Source organism: Ranitomeya variabilis, chromosome 3 (genome assembly GCF_051348905.1).
Source record: "Ranitomeya variabilis isolate aRanVar5 chromosome 3, aRanVar5.hap1, whole genome shotgun sequence".
NCBI lineage: Eukaryota > Metazoa > Chordata > Amphibia > Anura > Dendrobatidae > Ranitomeya > Ranitomeya variabilis.
Genome location: NC_135234.1, coordinates 712,712,431 through 712,728,889, shown reverse-complemented (window position 1 = coordinate 712,728,889; position 16,459 = coordinate 712,712,431). Strand labels below are relative to the sequence as shown.

The 16,459-nt window shown below is 39.5% G+C and overlaps 1 protein-coding gene across 1 annotated transcript in view; it reads right to left on the bottom strand.

Annotated features, from left to right (window-relative positions):
• The window catches only part of FLT1 (fms related receptor tyrosine kinase 1), a 70,419-nt gene that overhangs the window by 30,348 nt on the left and 23,612 nt on the right, over nucleotides 1–16,459 (bottom strand). Inside the window, exons 2-6 of the mRNA XM_077298288.1 lie at nucleotides 13,911–14,007; nucleotides 13,127–13,347; nucleotides 6,760–6,884; nucleotides 1,428–1,590; nucleotides 645–781 (exon numbers count right to left, since the gene is read on the bottom strand). Of these exons, the coding sequence (XP_077154403.1) occupies nucleotides 645–781; nucleotides 1,428–1,590; nucleotides 6,760–6,884; nucleotides 13,127–13,347; nucleotides 13,911–14,007 (743 nt within the window). The remainder of the gene's footprint in view (nucleotides 1–644; nucleotides 782–1,427; nucleotides 1,591–6,759; nucleotides 6,885–13,126; nucleotides 13,348–13,910; nucleotides 14,008–16,459) is intronic.

Below are 16,459 nucleotides of genomic sequence, written 5' to 3'. Positions count from 1 at the left end.
TATACAATTTCCTATATACTTTTTATTTGTGACTTTCGGGATCTCTTCTTACAGTCATTCAATTGGAACCTTTTTTTGTTTTTAAGGGTTTGTCCATTCTTTAACTACAAGTCTGCAGTTACTCTACATGGCTGCAGACTTGTGGATCCTCACATTGTGTACATTGCGGGATGTGAGGATTCTCAGGTGCCGTCACCGGGAGTGAGACCACAAGTATGGAATTTGCATACATGCGGTCACATGCCAACTAGATGGGCAAGTGTATTGAGCGAGGCCGGATACAGTCTAGTCGGAACATTGCTGGAGTTATACAAAGAACATAGTGGCGGGAACATGATTATATAATATGATGACTGCAATATATTAACATGATTATATAATATGATGACTGCAAAATATTAAGAGGATTAAAACTTTGATGGGAGGAGGAGGAGGACTTCGTTAAGGTTCCTGCTGACTGACTGCAAGCAAAGACCCGTGAGACCACAAAGAATCGATAACGGTGTCTATTTGCTGAAACAGGCATACCCCTCCATGTACCTGCTATGGCTGCATTACCACAAGGCATGGGGTAGGATGCAGTAGAACATAACAGAGGTGGATGGTTATGGGTGCAGGAAAGATGGAAGTAAGTCTTTTCTTACCATTCCAGGATATGTCCACTCTATTTCAGCTCTTGAATTCAGAGCCGTAGTCACCGTACAATTAATTGCCAGGGTGGCATTACGTAGCAGCCTGATGGAGCTCGGCACATTGAGCTGCATGTTATGGATTGCACTGGCTGCGAAAAAAAATTAACCATTGCATGAATAGTATTAAAATAAAAATTGAAGAAGCAAGAGCATACACAAAAGAGAGGGGGCACCATTGCAAGCAACAAACTGGACCACTTTAGCACAGGATTTTGCCATCCAGGACCGAGGGTAATGGTGCTTGTTTCTACCTCTACAACTCTTTTGAGCTCAGCAGGAATCACTCACCCCTTGTTAAAGGGAATCTATCAGCAGATATTTGCTATGGAATCCGAAAGCAGCATAATTTGGGGGCAGAGAGCCTGATTCCAGTGATGTACCACTTGCTGGGCTCCTTGCTGTACTTTTGATAAAATCCCTGTTTTCTCGGCTGTAGATATAGCCGTGCTCAGAATGCTGAACTGTGTATAACCCCGCCCACAGTTTCCTGTGTACAATGTGTATTATCAGCAAGCTGCCAATCAGTGGTGGGGCGGAGTTACACAGACTAGCTGGACTGACTGGCACCTGTTACCTAGTCCTCTAATGATAAGCTCCTGCTGTGAAACACTGAATGTGTTGAAACTACAGCAAGCTGCTGAGCAAGTGACACATCGTGTCATGGTTGGTCTCTATACAACCTATACACTTTAAGTTAAAAAAAAGGGGCAAATATCAGCTGTAAATGTCACTCACATTGCTTATTGGTGAAGTACGACGAAGTTTGCAGGACTCCGTTGACTTTGGCTTCACAACTTAATAGGTCGAAAAACATATACGTTGGGTTCTTAATAATGAAGCCTCTTTTGTTATCCCAAACAACGTTCTTCTTACCAGATAATATTAAATTTCCAAAGATCTAATGGGAACAAAGAGAAACTTGCTAAAATACTGTAAAACATCATGTAATTATTTCTACAGTGAAGAAGGTTGTCAAGACAGAATCATCTTATGAATAACGTCTGCGCAGCTCTGTGAACATCCAGTTTAAGACGCCGGGCTCAAGATTAATCGTGGGTATCCAAACACTACTCCAGCCCTTGTATCTGGAGTTTTTGTTCAAATGACTTTCTCCAAAAAAATATATATATATTGCTCCTAAACTAAAGTCCTATGAATGCGCACATCGGCAATCAAATAATAAAGGAGGTAAAGCATTCAAATGGCAGTACAGAATTAGAAAACTATGTCTACATTTCTTTTATAAGAAGCACCTGTTCATGTGTTGTGTCTGGTATTGCAGCTCAGCTCCAATGAAGTGAATAAAACTGAGCTGCAATACCACACATGACCTGTGGACAAGGGAGGCGATGTACTTCTAGTACTGGAATGCATGGGATACATCTATCAACATAACAAACTGCATACAATATGACTGTCCAAAAGTGAATATCCACTAGTCAACATCATTTTGATTTTCACGATAAGTTCAAAATTCAGTATTAATAGATTTTCTTTGCACATTTTTATAGTGGATATGGATTTCCAAAAGACTTCTGCGCAACCTGTCATATCAAATATATATATTTTTTTACCTAGTGTAAATGCTGCTATCCTCCTGAATCCGGCGTTGTTTTTCTTTTGTTCCTGCGCCTTTCCTTTCCTGAGATATGGCCCTTTCATTCCTGCAGATAAATTCAGTCTATATAGCAAAGTGGGAGTGTTCCTCAACTGCAAGTGCTCTCTTTATGACCACACCCAGATTGTTAAAAAGACAAGATTAACATACAGTGAAGAGGGGGCTATATCTCAGGACTGGAGAGGCGCAGAAAGAAAAGAAAAATAATACTGGATTCAGGAGAACATTGGCATTTACACCAGGTAAATACATTACATATTTATGGCAAGCGACAGGTCCCCTTTAAATGGTATATTTCTGTGTGCCCGGAGCCACTTACTGCAATTCCTATACCAATGCATGTTCCTGGATGGTGCTCTCTGATAGACAAGCCACCATTTTTATTTTTGTACTTATAATGAGAACATCTTTACTAAATAGGAGTCATATATAGGGAATAGTTGGGCACCATAGAAGTTAATGGGCGCCGTATTAGGGCTCCATATAACTCAGTCATAATATGATTGCAGCGGACTAATTTCTCATTTATTTGCACTGGTAAAATTAGATGATAGAGTCATCCTGAGGTTCCCTGAGCTTGGACTTCCATCTTTCATCTTCAGACCATGAGAAGATTTCAGACTTTAATAACAGAAAGCCCATCGTAACTTAGCAGTTGAGGGGCAAGAAAACCATGGGCACCCAGTGCAACCCCTCTATAAATAGGAAGCCGTGAGGAGTGACATGCTTTTATTCCCAACTTGAGACAGTTTCCCGTGTAGTCTGTCAGTGGAAAAGACAGAGAAAATCTAAAAAGGTTTCTTTAAGTTTAGAAAATCCTGGAAATCCTAGACTTCCTAAACCTATAAATATACCTATAAATATATATGGGAACCAAGTCGAGTCTCAAGGTCTAATCTTCACCATCGTTACGCTTTCCACGCAAACAATTGCTTGTATGCTTCCATAGGAATAACAAATCCTATTCTTAGAGCTTTTATCTGGTTATAAATAGAGTCCCGGCTGTTTTAGAGTTTTTCAAGAGTCTTTAATGATTTATAAATTGAGAGGCTCCAAAGTTGGGGGGATATTACATCACGTGCATCATGTGACCACCACACGAGAGATGAAAGACCATCCTTTAATTCTCCGCAAATATACCGTTTGGGCATTTTGTAACCTACTATGTTTCACCAGTTAAAGAAGCCAATGTGTTTGTGTCATATAAGAAAAGGAGAAAAAAAATAAGGATTTTATTTTTTTTACAATATATTGATTGCGTCGCCATAGAAAAATAACAGTTTGTGAAATAAATAAATAATTTTTTTCAATATAAATGGCATACATTATTAAATAGATTGCTTACCCCTGGGAAGACTGGTGTACTTACTTTAAAAATCCATGTCAGAATGGCAGCGCAATCCTTACATTAAGATAAGCATTTTAGGAGTCCAGCTAAACAGTAAAATAACTCATGAGTCCTAGTGTATTAAGGGGGTTGTCTGGCCTTAGGCTACGAGTCTGCAGTACATTGCGTGCTCTGTGCACTGTGAGGGTTCGTTGTGGCAAGGATCGGGTGGTCATGTGATTTGCATACTTCCGGACACATTCCTACTAGACTGTGTCCTGCCTCGCTCAATACATTTGCATTGAGCTAGGCTGCACCCATCTAGTCGGCATGTGACCGTATGTATGTAAATCGCCCACCGCTCCCAGTGCCAGCACCGGAAAATGCTCACAGCGCACGTGACGTGAGAATTCAGAAGTCTGCAGTCACATAGAGTGACTTCAGACTTGTAGCCTAAGGCAGGACAACCCCTTTAAGTGTCCATTTAACCAGTCTGACTAACAGCTGCAGCTCGTACTGATCAGTGTGCAATCTTAGCAGGAAGGAGGGACACTGAGGAGCTGTCAATCACACTGGAAGGGCAGATATTGAGTTACACTTTTATAAAGGATTTTACAGCCATTCTGACCACGATATTCAAAGTAAATACAGCAGCCTCATCAGGTCTAAGAAATCTATTTAGTTTGCCATTTGTACTCTGAAATTTGATTACAAATCTGTGTCCAGTCAGAGCATTATTGCAATGCACAAAAGGGTGCTAAGTGCCTGGTGGGTCCCCAACATGTGATCAAACACCCGTCATGCCCACATTTACAAGGTATCGAGATTCTGTTGCATGTTATCTATGAACCTGAAAATAGTAAGCTAATTAGACTAATAAATTAGATTTCTCTATAGTGTCCAGAGCTCTATATTTCTAATACAGATCAAAATCTCCCTGATAGACATTCAGTTATATGTAAAATTTTCATCTGTATGCGGCCACCACTAGGGGGAGCTCAGGAACACTATAATTTTTTTAGTTCAAAGCATATTAGACATATTCAGTAAGCTCTAGGACTCCCCCTAGTTGTGGCTCGGGGTGGTAAAACTTTTATAATTTAGGGGATTTAAAAATCATCATCAGAAAAAATAAAAATCTTAAAAAATTAATTAACGCAGAAATGTTAGGCCCATGTTGACTAAAATGTATTTCCATGCAATTCATAATTACTTTTCACGAGCAAAAAAACTGAAGGGACGTACAGAGTCTTTGAACTATAGGTAATTTGACAAGTCTGTGACAAATGACAATGTTCTGTCAGGATCTAACATCCGCGGACTGATTTAATGTCTGTGAATAACATTTTCATCCTACTTCAAAACTTAGAGAACAATGAAATCATCCTTAAAGATAAACTCGGAGAATATATCTGACAAACTCCTAATAGTGCTGCAAATGAATGACTGGGCATCTAAAGTATCCAGGCAGTAACAAATCGTTTTTCTTACAGGCAGATTATAAAAATCTGCCCCAAAATCTTAGGTCTTCAGATACCAAAGAATCATTCTTGACATCACCAGCTACGTGCAAAAAGTTAAAAAGGTTTTAAAAGTCCAGAATAGGATTCCTGTTTTCCTCATGCAAAATTTACAAACTTGCTAAATAAAATGCTTTAACTTCCTGCAGACCACCCAATAAATTAAAACATGGGGTTGTTCCCCATATAAATAAAAAAGTGCTGATTTTACTATAGGAAGAGATAAAAGAGAGTTCGCATCCAATCCAGTCATCATGTGATCGCGGGATCAACTCTGCATTGCAAGCAACAGGCTGAATTTGCCCTGTAACTAGAGTTAATACTTCATCTCAAGTTACAGGGGAAATTAGCAACAATGAAAATGTATTTAAATGGTTTATGAGTCGACCTTACAATGTGTGACGTAAATGTAAAAATAAATAAAAAAGCAGGCCACAAAATTAAATAAAAGGAAATAAAAAAAGAAAACTACCGTTAGTCCGAATCATGTGTCCAATACATCTAAACAATTGTTAAAAAAAAAAGGGAATAAAAGTTAAAGGGTCTGATTCATGAAAGCTTTTTCACCAGGGTTCTGGCCTTAAAAGCTTTGAAAAGTCGCCAAATTTTTACATAATGACATGTGGCATAAAAATCTGGCAACTTTTGACGTTTTGCTTAGGTCTAACAAAACGGGTAGAGCTTTGGTTGGATGGGGGTCAAAGGGGCTTGGTGACCCCTGATTGCTAAATTCATGACAAATGGTGGCATTTATCATACAGACCGGCACTATAACAAAATATTTTTTTGTTATCCTTCATGGTTGTAAGAAAAAAAACAATCTGGAAAATAGACGTGTATTTCAATTTTTTTTTTCTTTTCCACTTTCACCCGATATTAGCAGAAAATAATTTTTTTTTAAAAAATGACGTAAGTATTAGCCCCCTCTTTCCAAAAAAAAAGATTTGAATATCTGAATGAGAAAACTTTTTGAAGCTTTGCTTGTAGGAATTTTTTTTTTTACCTTTTCATGAAAGGGGGGATGTTGGCCAGCTCTTGAATTGGTTAATTTTTTAATCGCCACATATGACCTGATTTCAGCCCATTTTCACATTTTCCAGAAATAGGAGCTTCTTTTGTAAGCTGTGAAGATACAACACAGACAGAGAACTTCTGTCTCCTTCTCTGTGTTAGTCATGATGAAGGAGGCTGGCTGTCAGGTTTAGTTCACTAAGCCAGCTCCTTTTTCCATCATGGCTGATGCAGAAGCAGAAAATGGCACTGGATTAGCTAATGAACCGAGATGGTCACCTAGTCCCCTTCTTCAGTATGGACTATGCAGATAAAGAGAAGGAGGCTGGCTTAGGTGCTTAGGTGAATCAGACAGTCAGCCCCCTTCGTCATGCCAGCGATACACAGAGAGGGAGCTCATTACCTTGGGCTGGACCATCACAACTTTCAGAGAAAGTGACTATGACCTGAAATTAGACCACTTGGACATATGTTTGCCTAGATTACATTTGGAATACAATATTGATTTTTTTTTTCATGTGTCAGGAAAAAAAATTCACATTCAATTTTTAGAGACTTTTTAAATAAAAGTGTCTCCATATTGTACATTACCTGTTTTAATGTGACGGTGATATTTGGTGACGTAACCCGGCAAGGAATAACCAGCCTCTCTCCTTCGGTTATGGTAATTATTTGGGGTTCTCGGTCATGTATGTCTACGAATGCAGTGCGCTCATCTGTAAAATAACCATGAAAATGATGATGAAAGCAACAGGAGAATTATACAATAGAGTTATCTATAACCCAATGGTTGTTTTTTTCTCTGGTGCCTAAGAGAAAAATTCATTAGGGATCTTTAGCTTGAGGAGGCACAAAAGCCTTTCTTCTGCCACTACCGATATTCTAAATGGCACCTAAGTAATGGTGGACAGTTTTTAAAGAGTTGCCTCTTTAGCATCTGTATGTCATCAAGACAATGAATAGTATAATTAAAAGTACGCATGTATGTATATAAAATGCACATCTTAACGCAATGAGTAGTGTAATAGAAAAAAAATGATCTTGGCGAAGAAATCTAGAACTGATCCTATGGCAAAGATGACTACTCAAACGAGAGAAGAAAGTCATCAAGTTCAGTTCAATACTACAGAGGATAGTAAAATGCAGACGTCTTCTGATTGGTCGATAGACAAGGGTGATGGGTGCACACCCTCACAAAAGCCAAGCTGATTGGTGACTGATATCAGCTCATCCGAACCTTAAGACAAAGAAAGGAAATTGCCAAGTAACACCAGAGAGGAAGTTCAAACCTAAACGATTCTATTTTAGTGACTTCTGAAAAATAGTGATTTGGGGCATTACAAAACCTTGACTGTTCTTTTATAAACAGCTTTTTATGGAAGTAACTTTAATTGGACATCTCCTTTAATTATTTTTCAGCAAAGACTGGTTACATGATCCATTAGTAAATTAACTTTTGCGAAACAGTCCTCGAAGAGACCAAACTATTATTTATTACCCGAGAGCCATGCATCTCTCAATATTGGGGGGTCTTACTGGTGAGGCACCCCTTAATTGTTGTTGAGGTGCAGCCCAAATGTGATCGTATGCTCCTTCAAATGTACCAATGCTATAAATGTTGGCATGGTTCTTGACCACTAAGGAGTCCAGACATCACACTTTCTTGGCTGGTGAGGTCTCAAAAGTAAAAGGCTAAGAAGCTATTGTATGAAGAATCCACTCACTTTGTACCAAAAGCCCAGAAGACATTACTGACTTCTCAATGAACATGTACTATCATAGGATGTATGGCCAACTTCAAGGGAGTCCAAAAAAACATGCTAAATCAAGGAGAAAATACAACTTTCATGCCCATTGTGAAAGAGTTGGGCAGGTTGTCTAGTCCCAAGTTCTGGCAGGTCCTTTTCTGCTTTGTGATTGACAAGTCGGGCTCATGCTGCAAGAGGACTTGTTGGAACCAGAGAGAAAGCTTAGCTTGTAGCTGAAGATCAGGGCACTCCATAGGCTGGAAGCATAGTAGTAAGTTGCATAAGTTTAAGCACATTTTAAGGGGTTGGTGAGTCAGAATATACTGATTCTCTAATGTTAGAATAGTTAGCAAGGCCGAAAAAAGACATTTGTCCATCCAGCTCAGTCTATATTTCATCAAAATAAATCCCCAGATCTACGTCCTTCTAAAGAAGCTAATAACTGTAAGATACAATATTGTTACGCTCCACGTAGACATCCAGGCCTCTCTTGACCCCCTTGACTGAGTTCGCCATCACCACCTCCTCAGGCAAGGATTTCCAGATTCTTACTGCCCTAACAGTAAGAATCCTCTTCTATGTTGGAAAACCTTCTCTCCTCCAAACACAGAGAATAGGTAATTAATCAGATTGGTGGAGGTCCAACACCCAACACCCTCATCCACAGCTAGATGTAAAAAGCTGCCAGAGCTAATAACAGTTGATCAGAGGTGGTGCTGGATGACGGACCCCGCCGATCTGATATTGATAGCCTATCCTAAGGATAGATCATCAATATATCCTGACTGGACTACTTCTTTAATTGGAATTTTCTATTGTAGTATAACACCTTCAACAATGTTGGATTCCAATTTAAGACTCTGAAAAATTGCAAGGCCCTAGTGCTAATCATACAACCAGTGCATTTGGCAGACTTGTAGTCCTACTAGATGAAACCTTTGGAAATATTAATATTTAGTCCCGTACGCTACACAAGGGAAGTTGTAGTCATAGTGTAAGTGGATTATTTCTGAAACAGTAACCATGGTATCTGTATTATTATAATAGGTTGGTGCCAACAATGATTTCCTCCTATTTTAAGGACGCTGAAGGACTTGTGGAAGACCATTGAAAAACAAACTTATTTTCCAAGGTTGGTAGATGTGTGGAGAGGTCAATAGTTCTATACTTTTAATCATCTGTAGAAATGATTACTACCGCTCCCAGAGGGACGTGGCCATTCATGTCATGAAATTAATATAACAATTCCAAACTGTGTAAGTGTTATAGAGCAATTTCCTGTATTCTACCATAGCTAACACGAGAAGGTGGACAAATAGCCGCTCTGTAGACATAATGTCACCAGTCGCTGCTGCCAGATCTTATAAAGACCCCATAGTCTCGAAAGTCATAAACGCTTTGTTTAAGACTTAAACTTATCATTTCATATTAAAAAGTCATGTACTTTAATGTTTCAGTTAGGTTTTACTATGACTCAATAAAATATGACTCAAATTGAAAAAGAAAATTCGGGTCATCCATGAAAATTGTTCAATGAGATGTGAAAAGACCATGTAGCCTCAAGGTTCTCCTCCTCTGTTTTTTTGTACCCAGGGAGTTTATACTTTCAATAATCAACACAATGCATAATTTTAGCCTTGAGGGTATTTTCATACTTGTGAGTCTTAGAGGATCACAAATAACCCCTATCCAAATATCTTCTTCGGAAATACGACTGTCATACCACCTCTTTTAGACAAGTAGAGGGCTACTACAAGGAGAAACTACCACTCTGGAGTAGTCAACACATTGTAAGACAGTGGCTTTCATGTCCGTGCAGTCATGAGACAGGGACCTAAGAAAGTTCAACTTAAACGTCTTTATTTTCCAACTTACAAACAAATCCACAACTTTATCCTTTGGTTCACAGCTGTAATGTCCATAACAGTCCATATTAGTCCGAGGACACGGACGACTGCACCACCGTATAATCCGTGCTTGCAGTAATGGGTTGCTCAAGTCTCTAGTCTGTGTTTAGTTTCACACAGACAGGCTTGCACAGAGCTCTTGCTCTGTTGCTTGCAAAACCCAATACTCACACACCCAAACCATAACCGAAAGTTTAAATGGGAATTGCAGACATGAACGACTCCCGAGGCCTGAAGCGGATGGAGAGATCTGTCCCACTAACATCCTATAGATCTCTCCAAAAATAAAAGTCCACGTTAGGTTTACTTAAATCTGACTTGGTCAAATAGTTTTACCCAATCCACACTCTTTTATTTTGCATTGTAACCACAACTGTAATTACAATACTCTCCAGCGGGTGAAGTATGCTTCTATGTACGTCCTGGGGGACACATAACGACCCTCATATATGATTCCCCTCACAACAGCCATATATTACATACAATAGAAATATGTCACCTTCTGCAGATACCCCCAGTGAGGATACCTGATCCCTAGGGGATTTCGTTACCAGATCGCTTTCTGATCCCTAATTTATTGGGATGATGGAACTTAAAGAGGACCTTTCTCTAGGTCAAAGGTGTCCAATTTTGGCTCTTATTTTAGTCCTACTAGTCGGCTAAGTATGCTGTTTTTTGTTTTTCATTCATCCGCCATACGTTCCAGGTCATTTTCATTTAGTTCTAATTTTTATGTTCTAAGGGGGTGTGACTCACAGGGTAATAATGCAGACACTTCCCCAGAGAATCCTGTGAGCACCGCCTCCTTGGTAAAGACCCTTAAAAATACTACTAAAAAGGTCCTTATCTCTGGAACCGTATGACGGAATTAAAAAAACACAAAACAGGTTACTCTGGGGAGTAACGGGAATAAAATAAGAACAAAAACTGGGCACTTTTGACCTGGTGACAGATCCTCTTGAAATCACAAAACCTCTAATAATAAAAAGACCTGAAAATTGTAAAGTTGAAAAATGTACATTTTTCAAAATGGCCTAATCAGCATTAATGTAATTTAGAGAATTGCTCCTGTCGGCATTGTGAGTAATTTGGTAAAAGCACAGGGCTGCCAACGGGAATTTTACATTTCTTCTGATGTCAATGCCGAACTGTCAGCAAATTATCAACTGTTCTACAACAGTCTGCATAACGCTATTGCAGTTCTAAGGAGAACAGTATTGTCAAAGGAACTCGACATTATAAGACGGTACACTTCTTGTCTCCTAATAAACAAACGTATGATTTCCGTCAGATACAGACAGAAGACCTTGAGATATATTATTATTGCAGGAACCGTTGGCGCCATCAAACACGAAGAGGTGAAGAATCTGCATCCTTCCACTCCAACAGCCAAATCATTGAAGCCAATGTTGTTTTCCAAGAATATATTTGAATCCAATTTTACCTTAGGTCCATCTCAATTTGGGTTTGTACTAAGCTGATATAAGCCATTTGGATAACATCTGACATACTTATCCTCCTCAGTTTGTTACTTCCTGGTCCAAAGAGACTGTCAAAGGGGCTGTCTGGCCCAGAGGAAGTTGGGAGTTCCAGAGGATGAGACAGGGGTACAAAAGTTCAGCCAAGCACTGTAATTTAGACATCGGCAGGACAACAAGGAAACAATAGCTTGGAAAAGGGAGGAATGCCATGTTTGTAAAATATGTGAAAAGAATGGAATTTTGAGTTTTTTCTTTTAAATCCTTTTATTTTATTATTCCGCATGTCATGTCCTGAAGCTATACCAAAAAATACATAAATGGGTTTTAAAAAAAAATTTAATTGCTAGTTATATAATTTATTATTTTAGTTTACATAGGCCACGTGCCCTCATCGCTGGATGGCTGCTTGATTTCGGGTCTGTGCTACTTCACTTCCAGACCAGTGTTCAACACAGGACATAATTTCCTGTAGCGGCACATGATCAGAGCACTGTGTGAAGGGGGCTGGCTGACTGATTTTTTCAATGGCAAAGCCAGCCCCTTTCCCTGTATAATGTTCAACTGTGACAATGAAGGAGGCTGGCTCTGTTTTGGTAATGCGCCGACATACATCCAAAAAAATTATCAACCTCAGGAGTGGTTGAAACATGCAGAAGTGGTGACGTGTTTCTGGTATACTTTTCCTCCGATTGTTCCATTCTTGGTTTTGGCTTATAAATACTGATGTAAAATACTGACCAAATACTGAACATATGAACATGGCCTCAGGGTCAGACTAAAACATTGATGACCTATCCTTAATGAGGACCAATCTCCAAGAAATCAGAACGAGGGGACTTAGGTGCTCCAGCTGTATTGTCCCAACCTTTTCAATGTTTATCCATACACAGAGAACAGTCTCGCTCCATTGAGCTTCATGGATCTGACCTTAAGCAATCAGCGTTGGTAGCCTATCATATTCATCTGATATAGTAAGATAACTCACTACAGATTAGGGCATTTTATAGTAAATTATTTTCACAATTTTTGCATAAAAATTAATTAAAAATACAAATTAGTCAAAATACAACTGCAAAATCAGTACAAATCAGTCAAAATCAGTAAAATGTCCTTAGAACTACTTTATATTGACTGGTTCCATCAGTTTATTTAGCTTAACCAATCTGGCTCTTAAAGGAGGGTCAACGACTACTTATTCAGCGATATAGCGGCAATTCATGGAGTTAATGGGAAACCAACTGAACAATAATGGTGGTAACAGGGGTGGACCAAGAGGTAAGGGGGCCACTACCAGCTCCAAAACAGCAAGGAGCTTCCGTCATAGCAGAACTATCGGACTGCAAAGGGCCCATATATTGTTCTGTACAGGGGCCCTTTTCTGTCTTTGCCCGCTGGATGGTCATATACAAGGGCAGTATTAAGGCAGACCACCCTGCTGTTACGGTGCCCTTGGTCAGAGGGGGCAGGGATATGTCCAATCTTCCTTACTGAAGGGTTGTGAGAACACACTCTTTAAAAAAGCTGAGTTTTGACAATTGGATAGAGCGTCATGAAACAAAATGGAGGGGGAAAGAAGCACCAGACTCTTGTGTCCTGAGTAGAAAAAAACAGCACATTAACATGAGGCCCATTTTGATCATTGCCATGGGTACCCCTCTCTCCTATGTAACACCGCTTATTTTTTGGGAACACTATGGCTCTATTCATTCTACATGGGATTGCCATACGTGGCCTACAGACAAGGAAAGAAAGTGGTGATAGGATGGGATTAACCCCTTAGAATACAAGAATACAAAAAAAATCACAGGCAGCTGAGATTTACCTGAAATAAATATATAGATACCAGATGGGTTCTTGGCTGAGGTAAAGTATTCGTAGTGACAGGTGTAGAAGCCGGTGTCACTCAGCTGAGCTTTGTGCAGTGTCACGTTCCTGCTGCAGGCCATCTTGGGGCTTCCTTGGCACGAATTATCGCTTATATGGAACCTTTTACTTTCTTTCCTGGAAGCAGCTGGGAATTTCCAGAAAACCGTTTGATCACCTCTGTAAAAACAAAAGGTACGAAGGACGGTTAAGAAAGAAAACAAATATGCATTTCATTTTAGAAAAAAAATATCTGTCAACCCGAAGGACGACGTGACAAAAAGTCAGCTGTGATTATTAACGCAACTCACTGGCAAAGGAATTAGCAAGTGACTTTATTAAACTTGCAAATATTCTGATACAATTAGGTGTTTGCAATATTTTTTCATCAGGGAAGGCGATCTTGACCATTGTGGTAATGCCAGATTTTCACCACAATCAAGTCACCATATATCAGATAAATTAGTACCAATGAGCAAAGTATGGATTCACTAAATAGCACCCAAATTATAGGTAAATAATAGAAAACATAACTTTTAATATAGATATAAATATATAATTATATATATAAAAAAAGATGTTTTATATGATTTATCTATAATTTCGGTACTATTGGGTAATGCCAGATTTTCACCATAAATCCTGGTGCAACTCCTTGTCAGAGTAGCGGCATTATGGACCGTGCCATGGGACAATAGTCTATGCCAACCTTACCCGTAAACCGCTCACAGAACCCGTCTTACCTGCATGTAAGATGTATTGGCTGGCCGACTCGTATTACTAACTCTTTTCCCTTTATATTTAATACAGGCGCTTTTAACTTGGAGCCAGAACTGTGACCTGCAAGATAAAGGACGTAATACTGAGAAAAGGAGCAAAGTATTAAATACAAGCTTGTAGCAAATGTGGTTAGATTCAGAAGATCACGAAGAAGGTGCTGGTTCTGAAGTCCTGACTTAGTGGTTTCCATATTTCCGCATCATTGACCCAACCCCAAATCAACGGCCTCATATACTGTAAGCCTATGAGCCTATTCCGTTGGGGAATGGAGACCAGCGATGGGTCTGGACATTGTAGCTTGTACTCAGACCGTGAATGTTGGAAGTGTAAAACCATCCTGTGATCCCTAACCAAATTGAAAATCTTAAGTGCTACCATCACTGCACAGACATTTCATATGGACACCACTACATCATTGAACCCACCATAGAAATAAGCCTTAAAACTCTTGGTTCAGTTTAATTATTAAAATCTCATTGAAGGACTAAAGTACAGAATAGAAAAGAAAGAAATCCAAAGTCAAAATCTTCAGTTAAGAACATTAATTTATGGATAAAAAAGTCACAATTCCCAGACCAGGATAAGGTCCCAATGTCGTTTTTAGTCATTGGTGTATTTTTTCCTTTTCTACATTTTTCCATGGGGCACTACAAACTTACGAGCATCAGATCTTCTAGCGGGTGAGCTGACTTTTTAATTTTTTGCTACCAAAGTACAAAGTAGGTTTAGAAAACGTTTTATCCCAGTGTAGAGAGTCATGATTCCTAAGTAGAGATGAGTGAACCCGAACTTAAAATTTCGCGGTTCGTACCGTACAGTTAGTGTCCGGGCTAAATGCCAAAAACACACTTCTCCTGGAAGTCCGTTGCAATGTTCCAAGTTCCAAGGAAAGTCAAGAAACAGAGAGTTTTCCAGATCAAAAGTTCAGTTCCCCATTGTTTTCAATAGAGTTCAGGTTCTGGTTCAAGTTCGGGTACAATTCTGGTACCTGAACCAAACTTTGGAATAAAGTTCGGGTCGTGTACATGAACCAGAACTTCAATGGGTCTGCTCATCCTTAACCATAAGTGTATCGTATGAAAGTAATGAACCAAAGCCTACTGAGTTTTTACAATTTCCACTGTAAACTGCAGTTTCTGCTGATTGCTGATTGATCGAACTATAACATTTTCTACTCTATATCGCATTTTTGCTCTTGCACTGATCCTGAATTATGTATATTATAGATCATTCCTGTCCAGAGCTGTATTCACTTTTCCTCAGGCGGTGCATGCTGCTTGCTCAGTGTGTTTATTGAGATTGCAAGGAATGTAAACCTGTATACATAATGTTTTAAACTGTTTATTTCCTATATTATTATTATTATTATTTTTTTATATAGCACCATTGAATCCATGGTGCTGTACATGAGAAGGGGTTACATACAAATTACAGATATCACTTACAGTAAACAAACTAACAATGACAGACTGATGCAGAGGGGCGAGGACCCTGCCCTTGTGGGCTTACATTCTACAGGCAAACATAAGGAACTTTCTAAATAATCTTTATTTGATTTTTTTCATTAAATGTTTCAAATCCATCCGAGCTCTTGCACCTGACAGCTCTTTGCTCTCCCCTTTCTTTCAGTGCTTAAATAGCAAAAGGGAGAGGGGTTGTACACATATCTCCATATTCCGGATAGGGAAGAAATCATGTACAGTCTCAGGGAGGGCGGAAAAAACACACTGTACATGCAGAGGAAAGCATATGGAGTGGGAATAAGAACAACGTTAGAGCTGCGCTCATACGTGAAAGCAAATGAAGACAACAGAACATTGAATACACACAGAGATCACCTCCAGCCTATATTACAGGGAGGGATACTCCCACAAGAGAACAATCTGAAACTTGTATTAGACTACAAACTGAATCAGGGGGTCTAGAAATGAGTGAAGGATCTGTCGGCGACGCTGCGCCCAACAATGTAAATGTGAACGTTACCTTAAAGTGCTGGAGGTGAGATATGTTTCACTACGCTTAATGGCGTCAGTGATATAAAACCCACAGATTTTCATCCAGCACACTAAGTGCGAAGAGTGGCTAAGCTAATTTGCATAATGGGCTGGCTTTTATGTGGACATCCCTAGATGTCCACCTTATCTCCACCCCAGGGTGTGTTCTGGGGCTTAAGTAGCTGGCCTCCAAAGGTAGCAGTGTTCAGTGACTGGAGAAGAACACTCCAGGGAAGTAACAGATAAAAACAGTACTGGAACACACTGGCGCTACTCGCAAAATGGCCCAAGTGCTGCAGGTATTTAGGCAGATCTGTGCCCACTCTGCCAAGAAACAAACAGACTAATAAAAGGTAAATACCGCGCTACAAGGGTCTGAAAGATGCTACTACTAACTAGTACATAGGCTGGTCCCTGGTTCGCCCTGTCATGATTCTCAATGGCGAGAGAACATAGCCCAGCAAATATGAGAACTAGCTCTTGGAAGATGGAAACTATACTGACCATGAACTAAACCT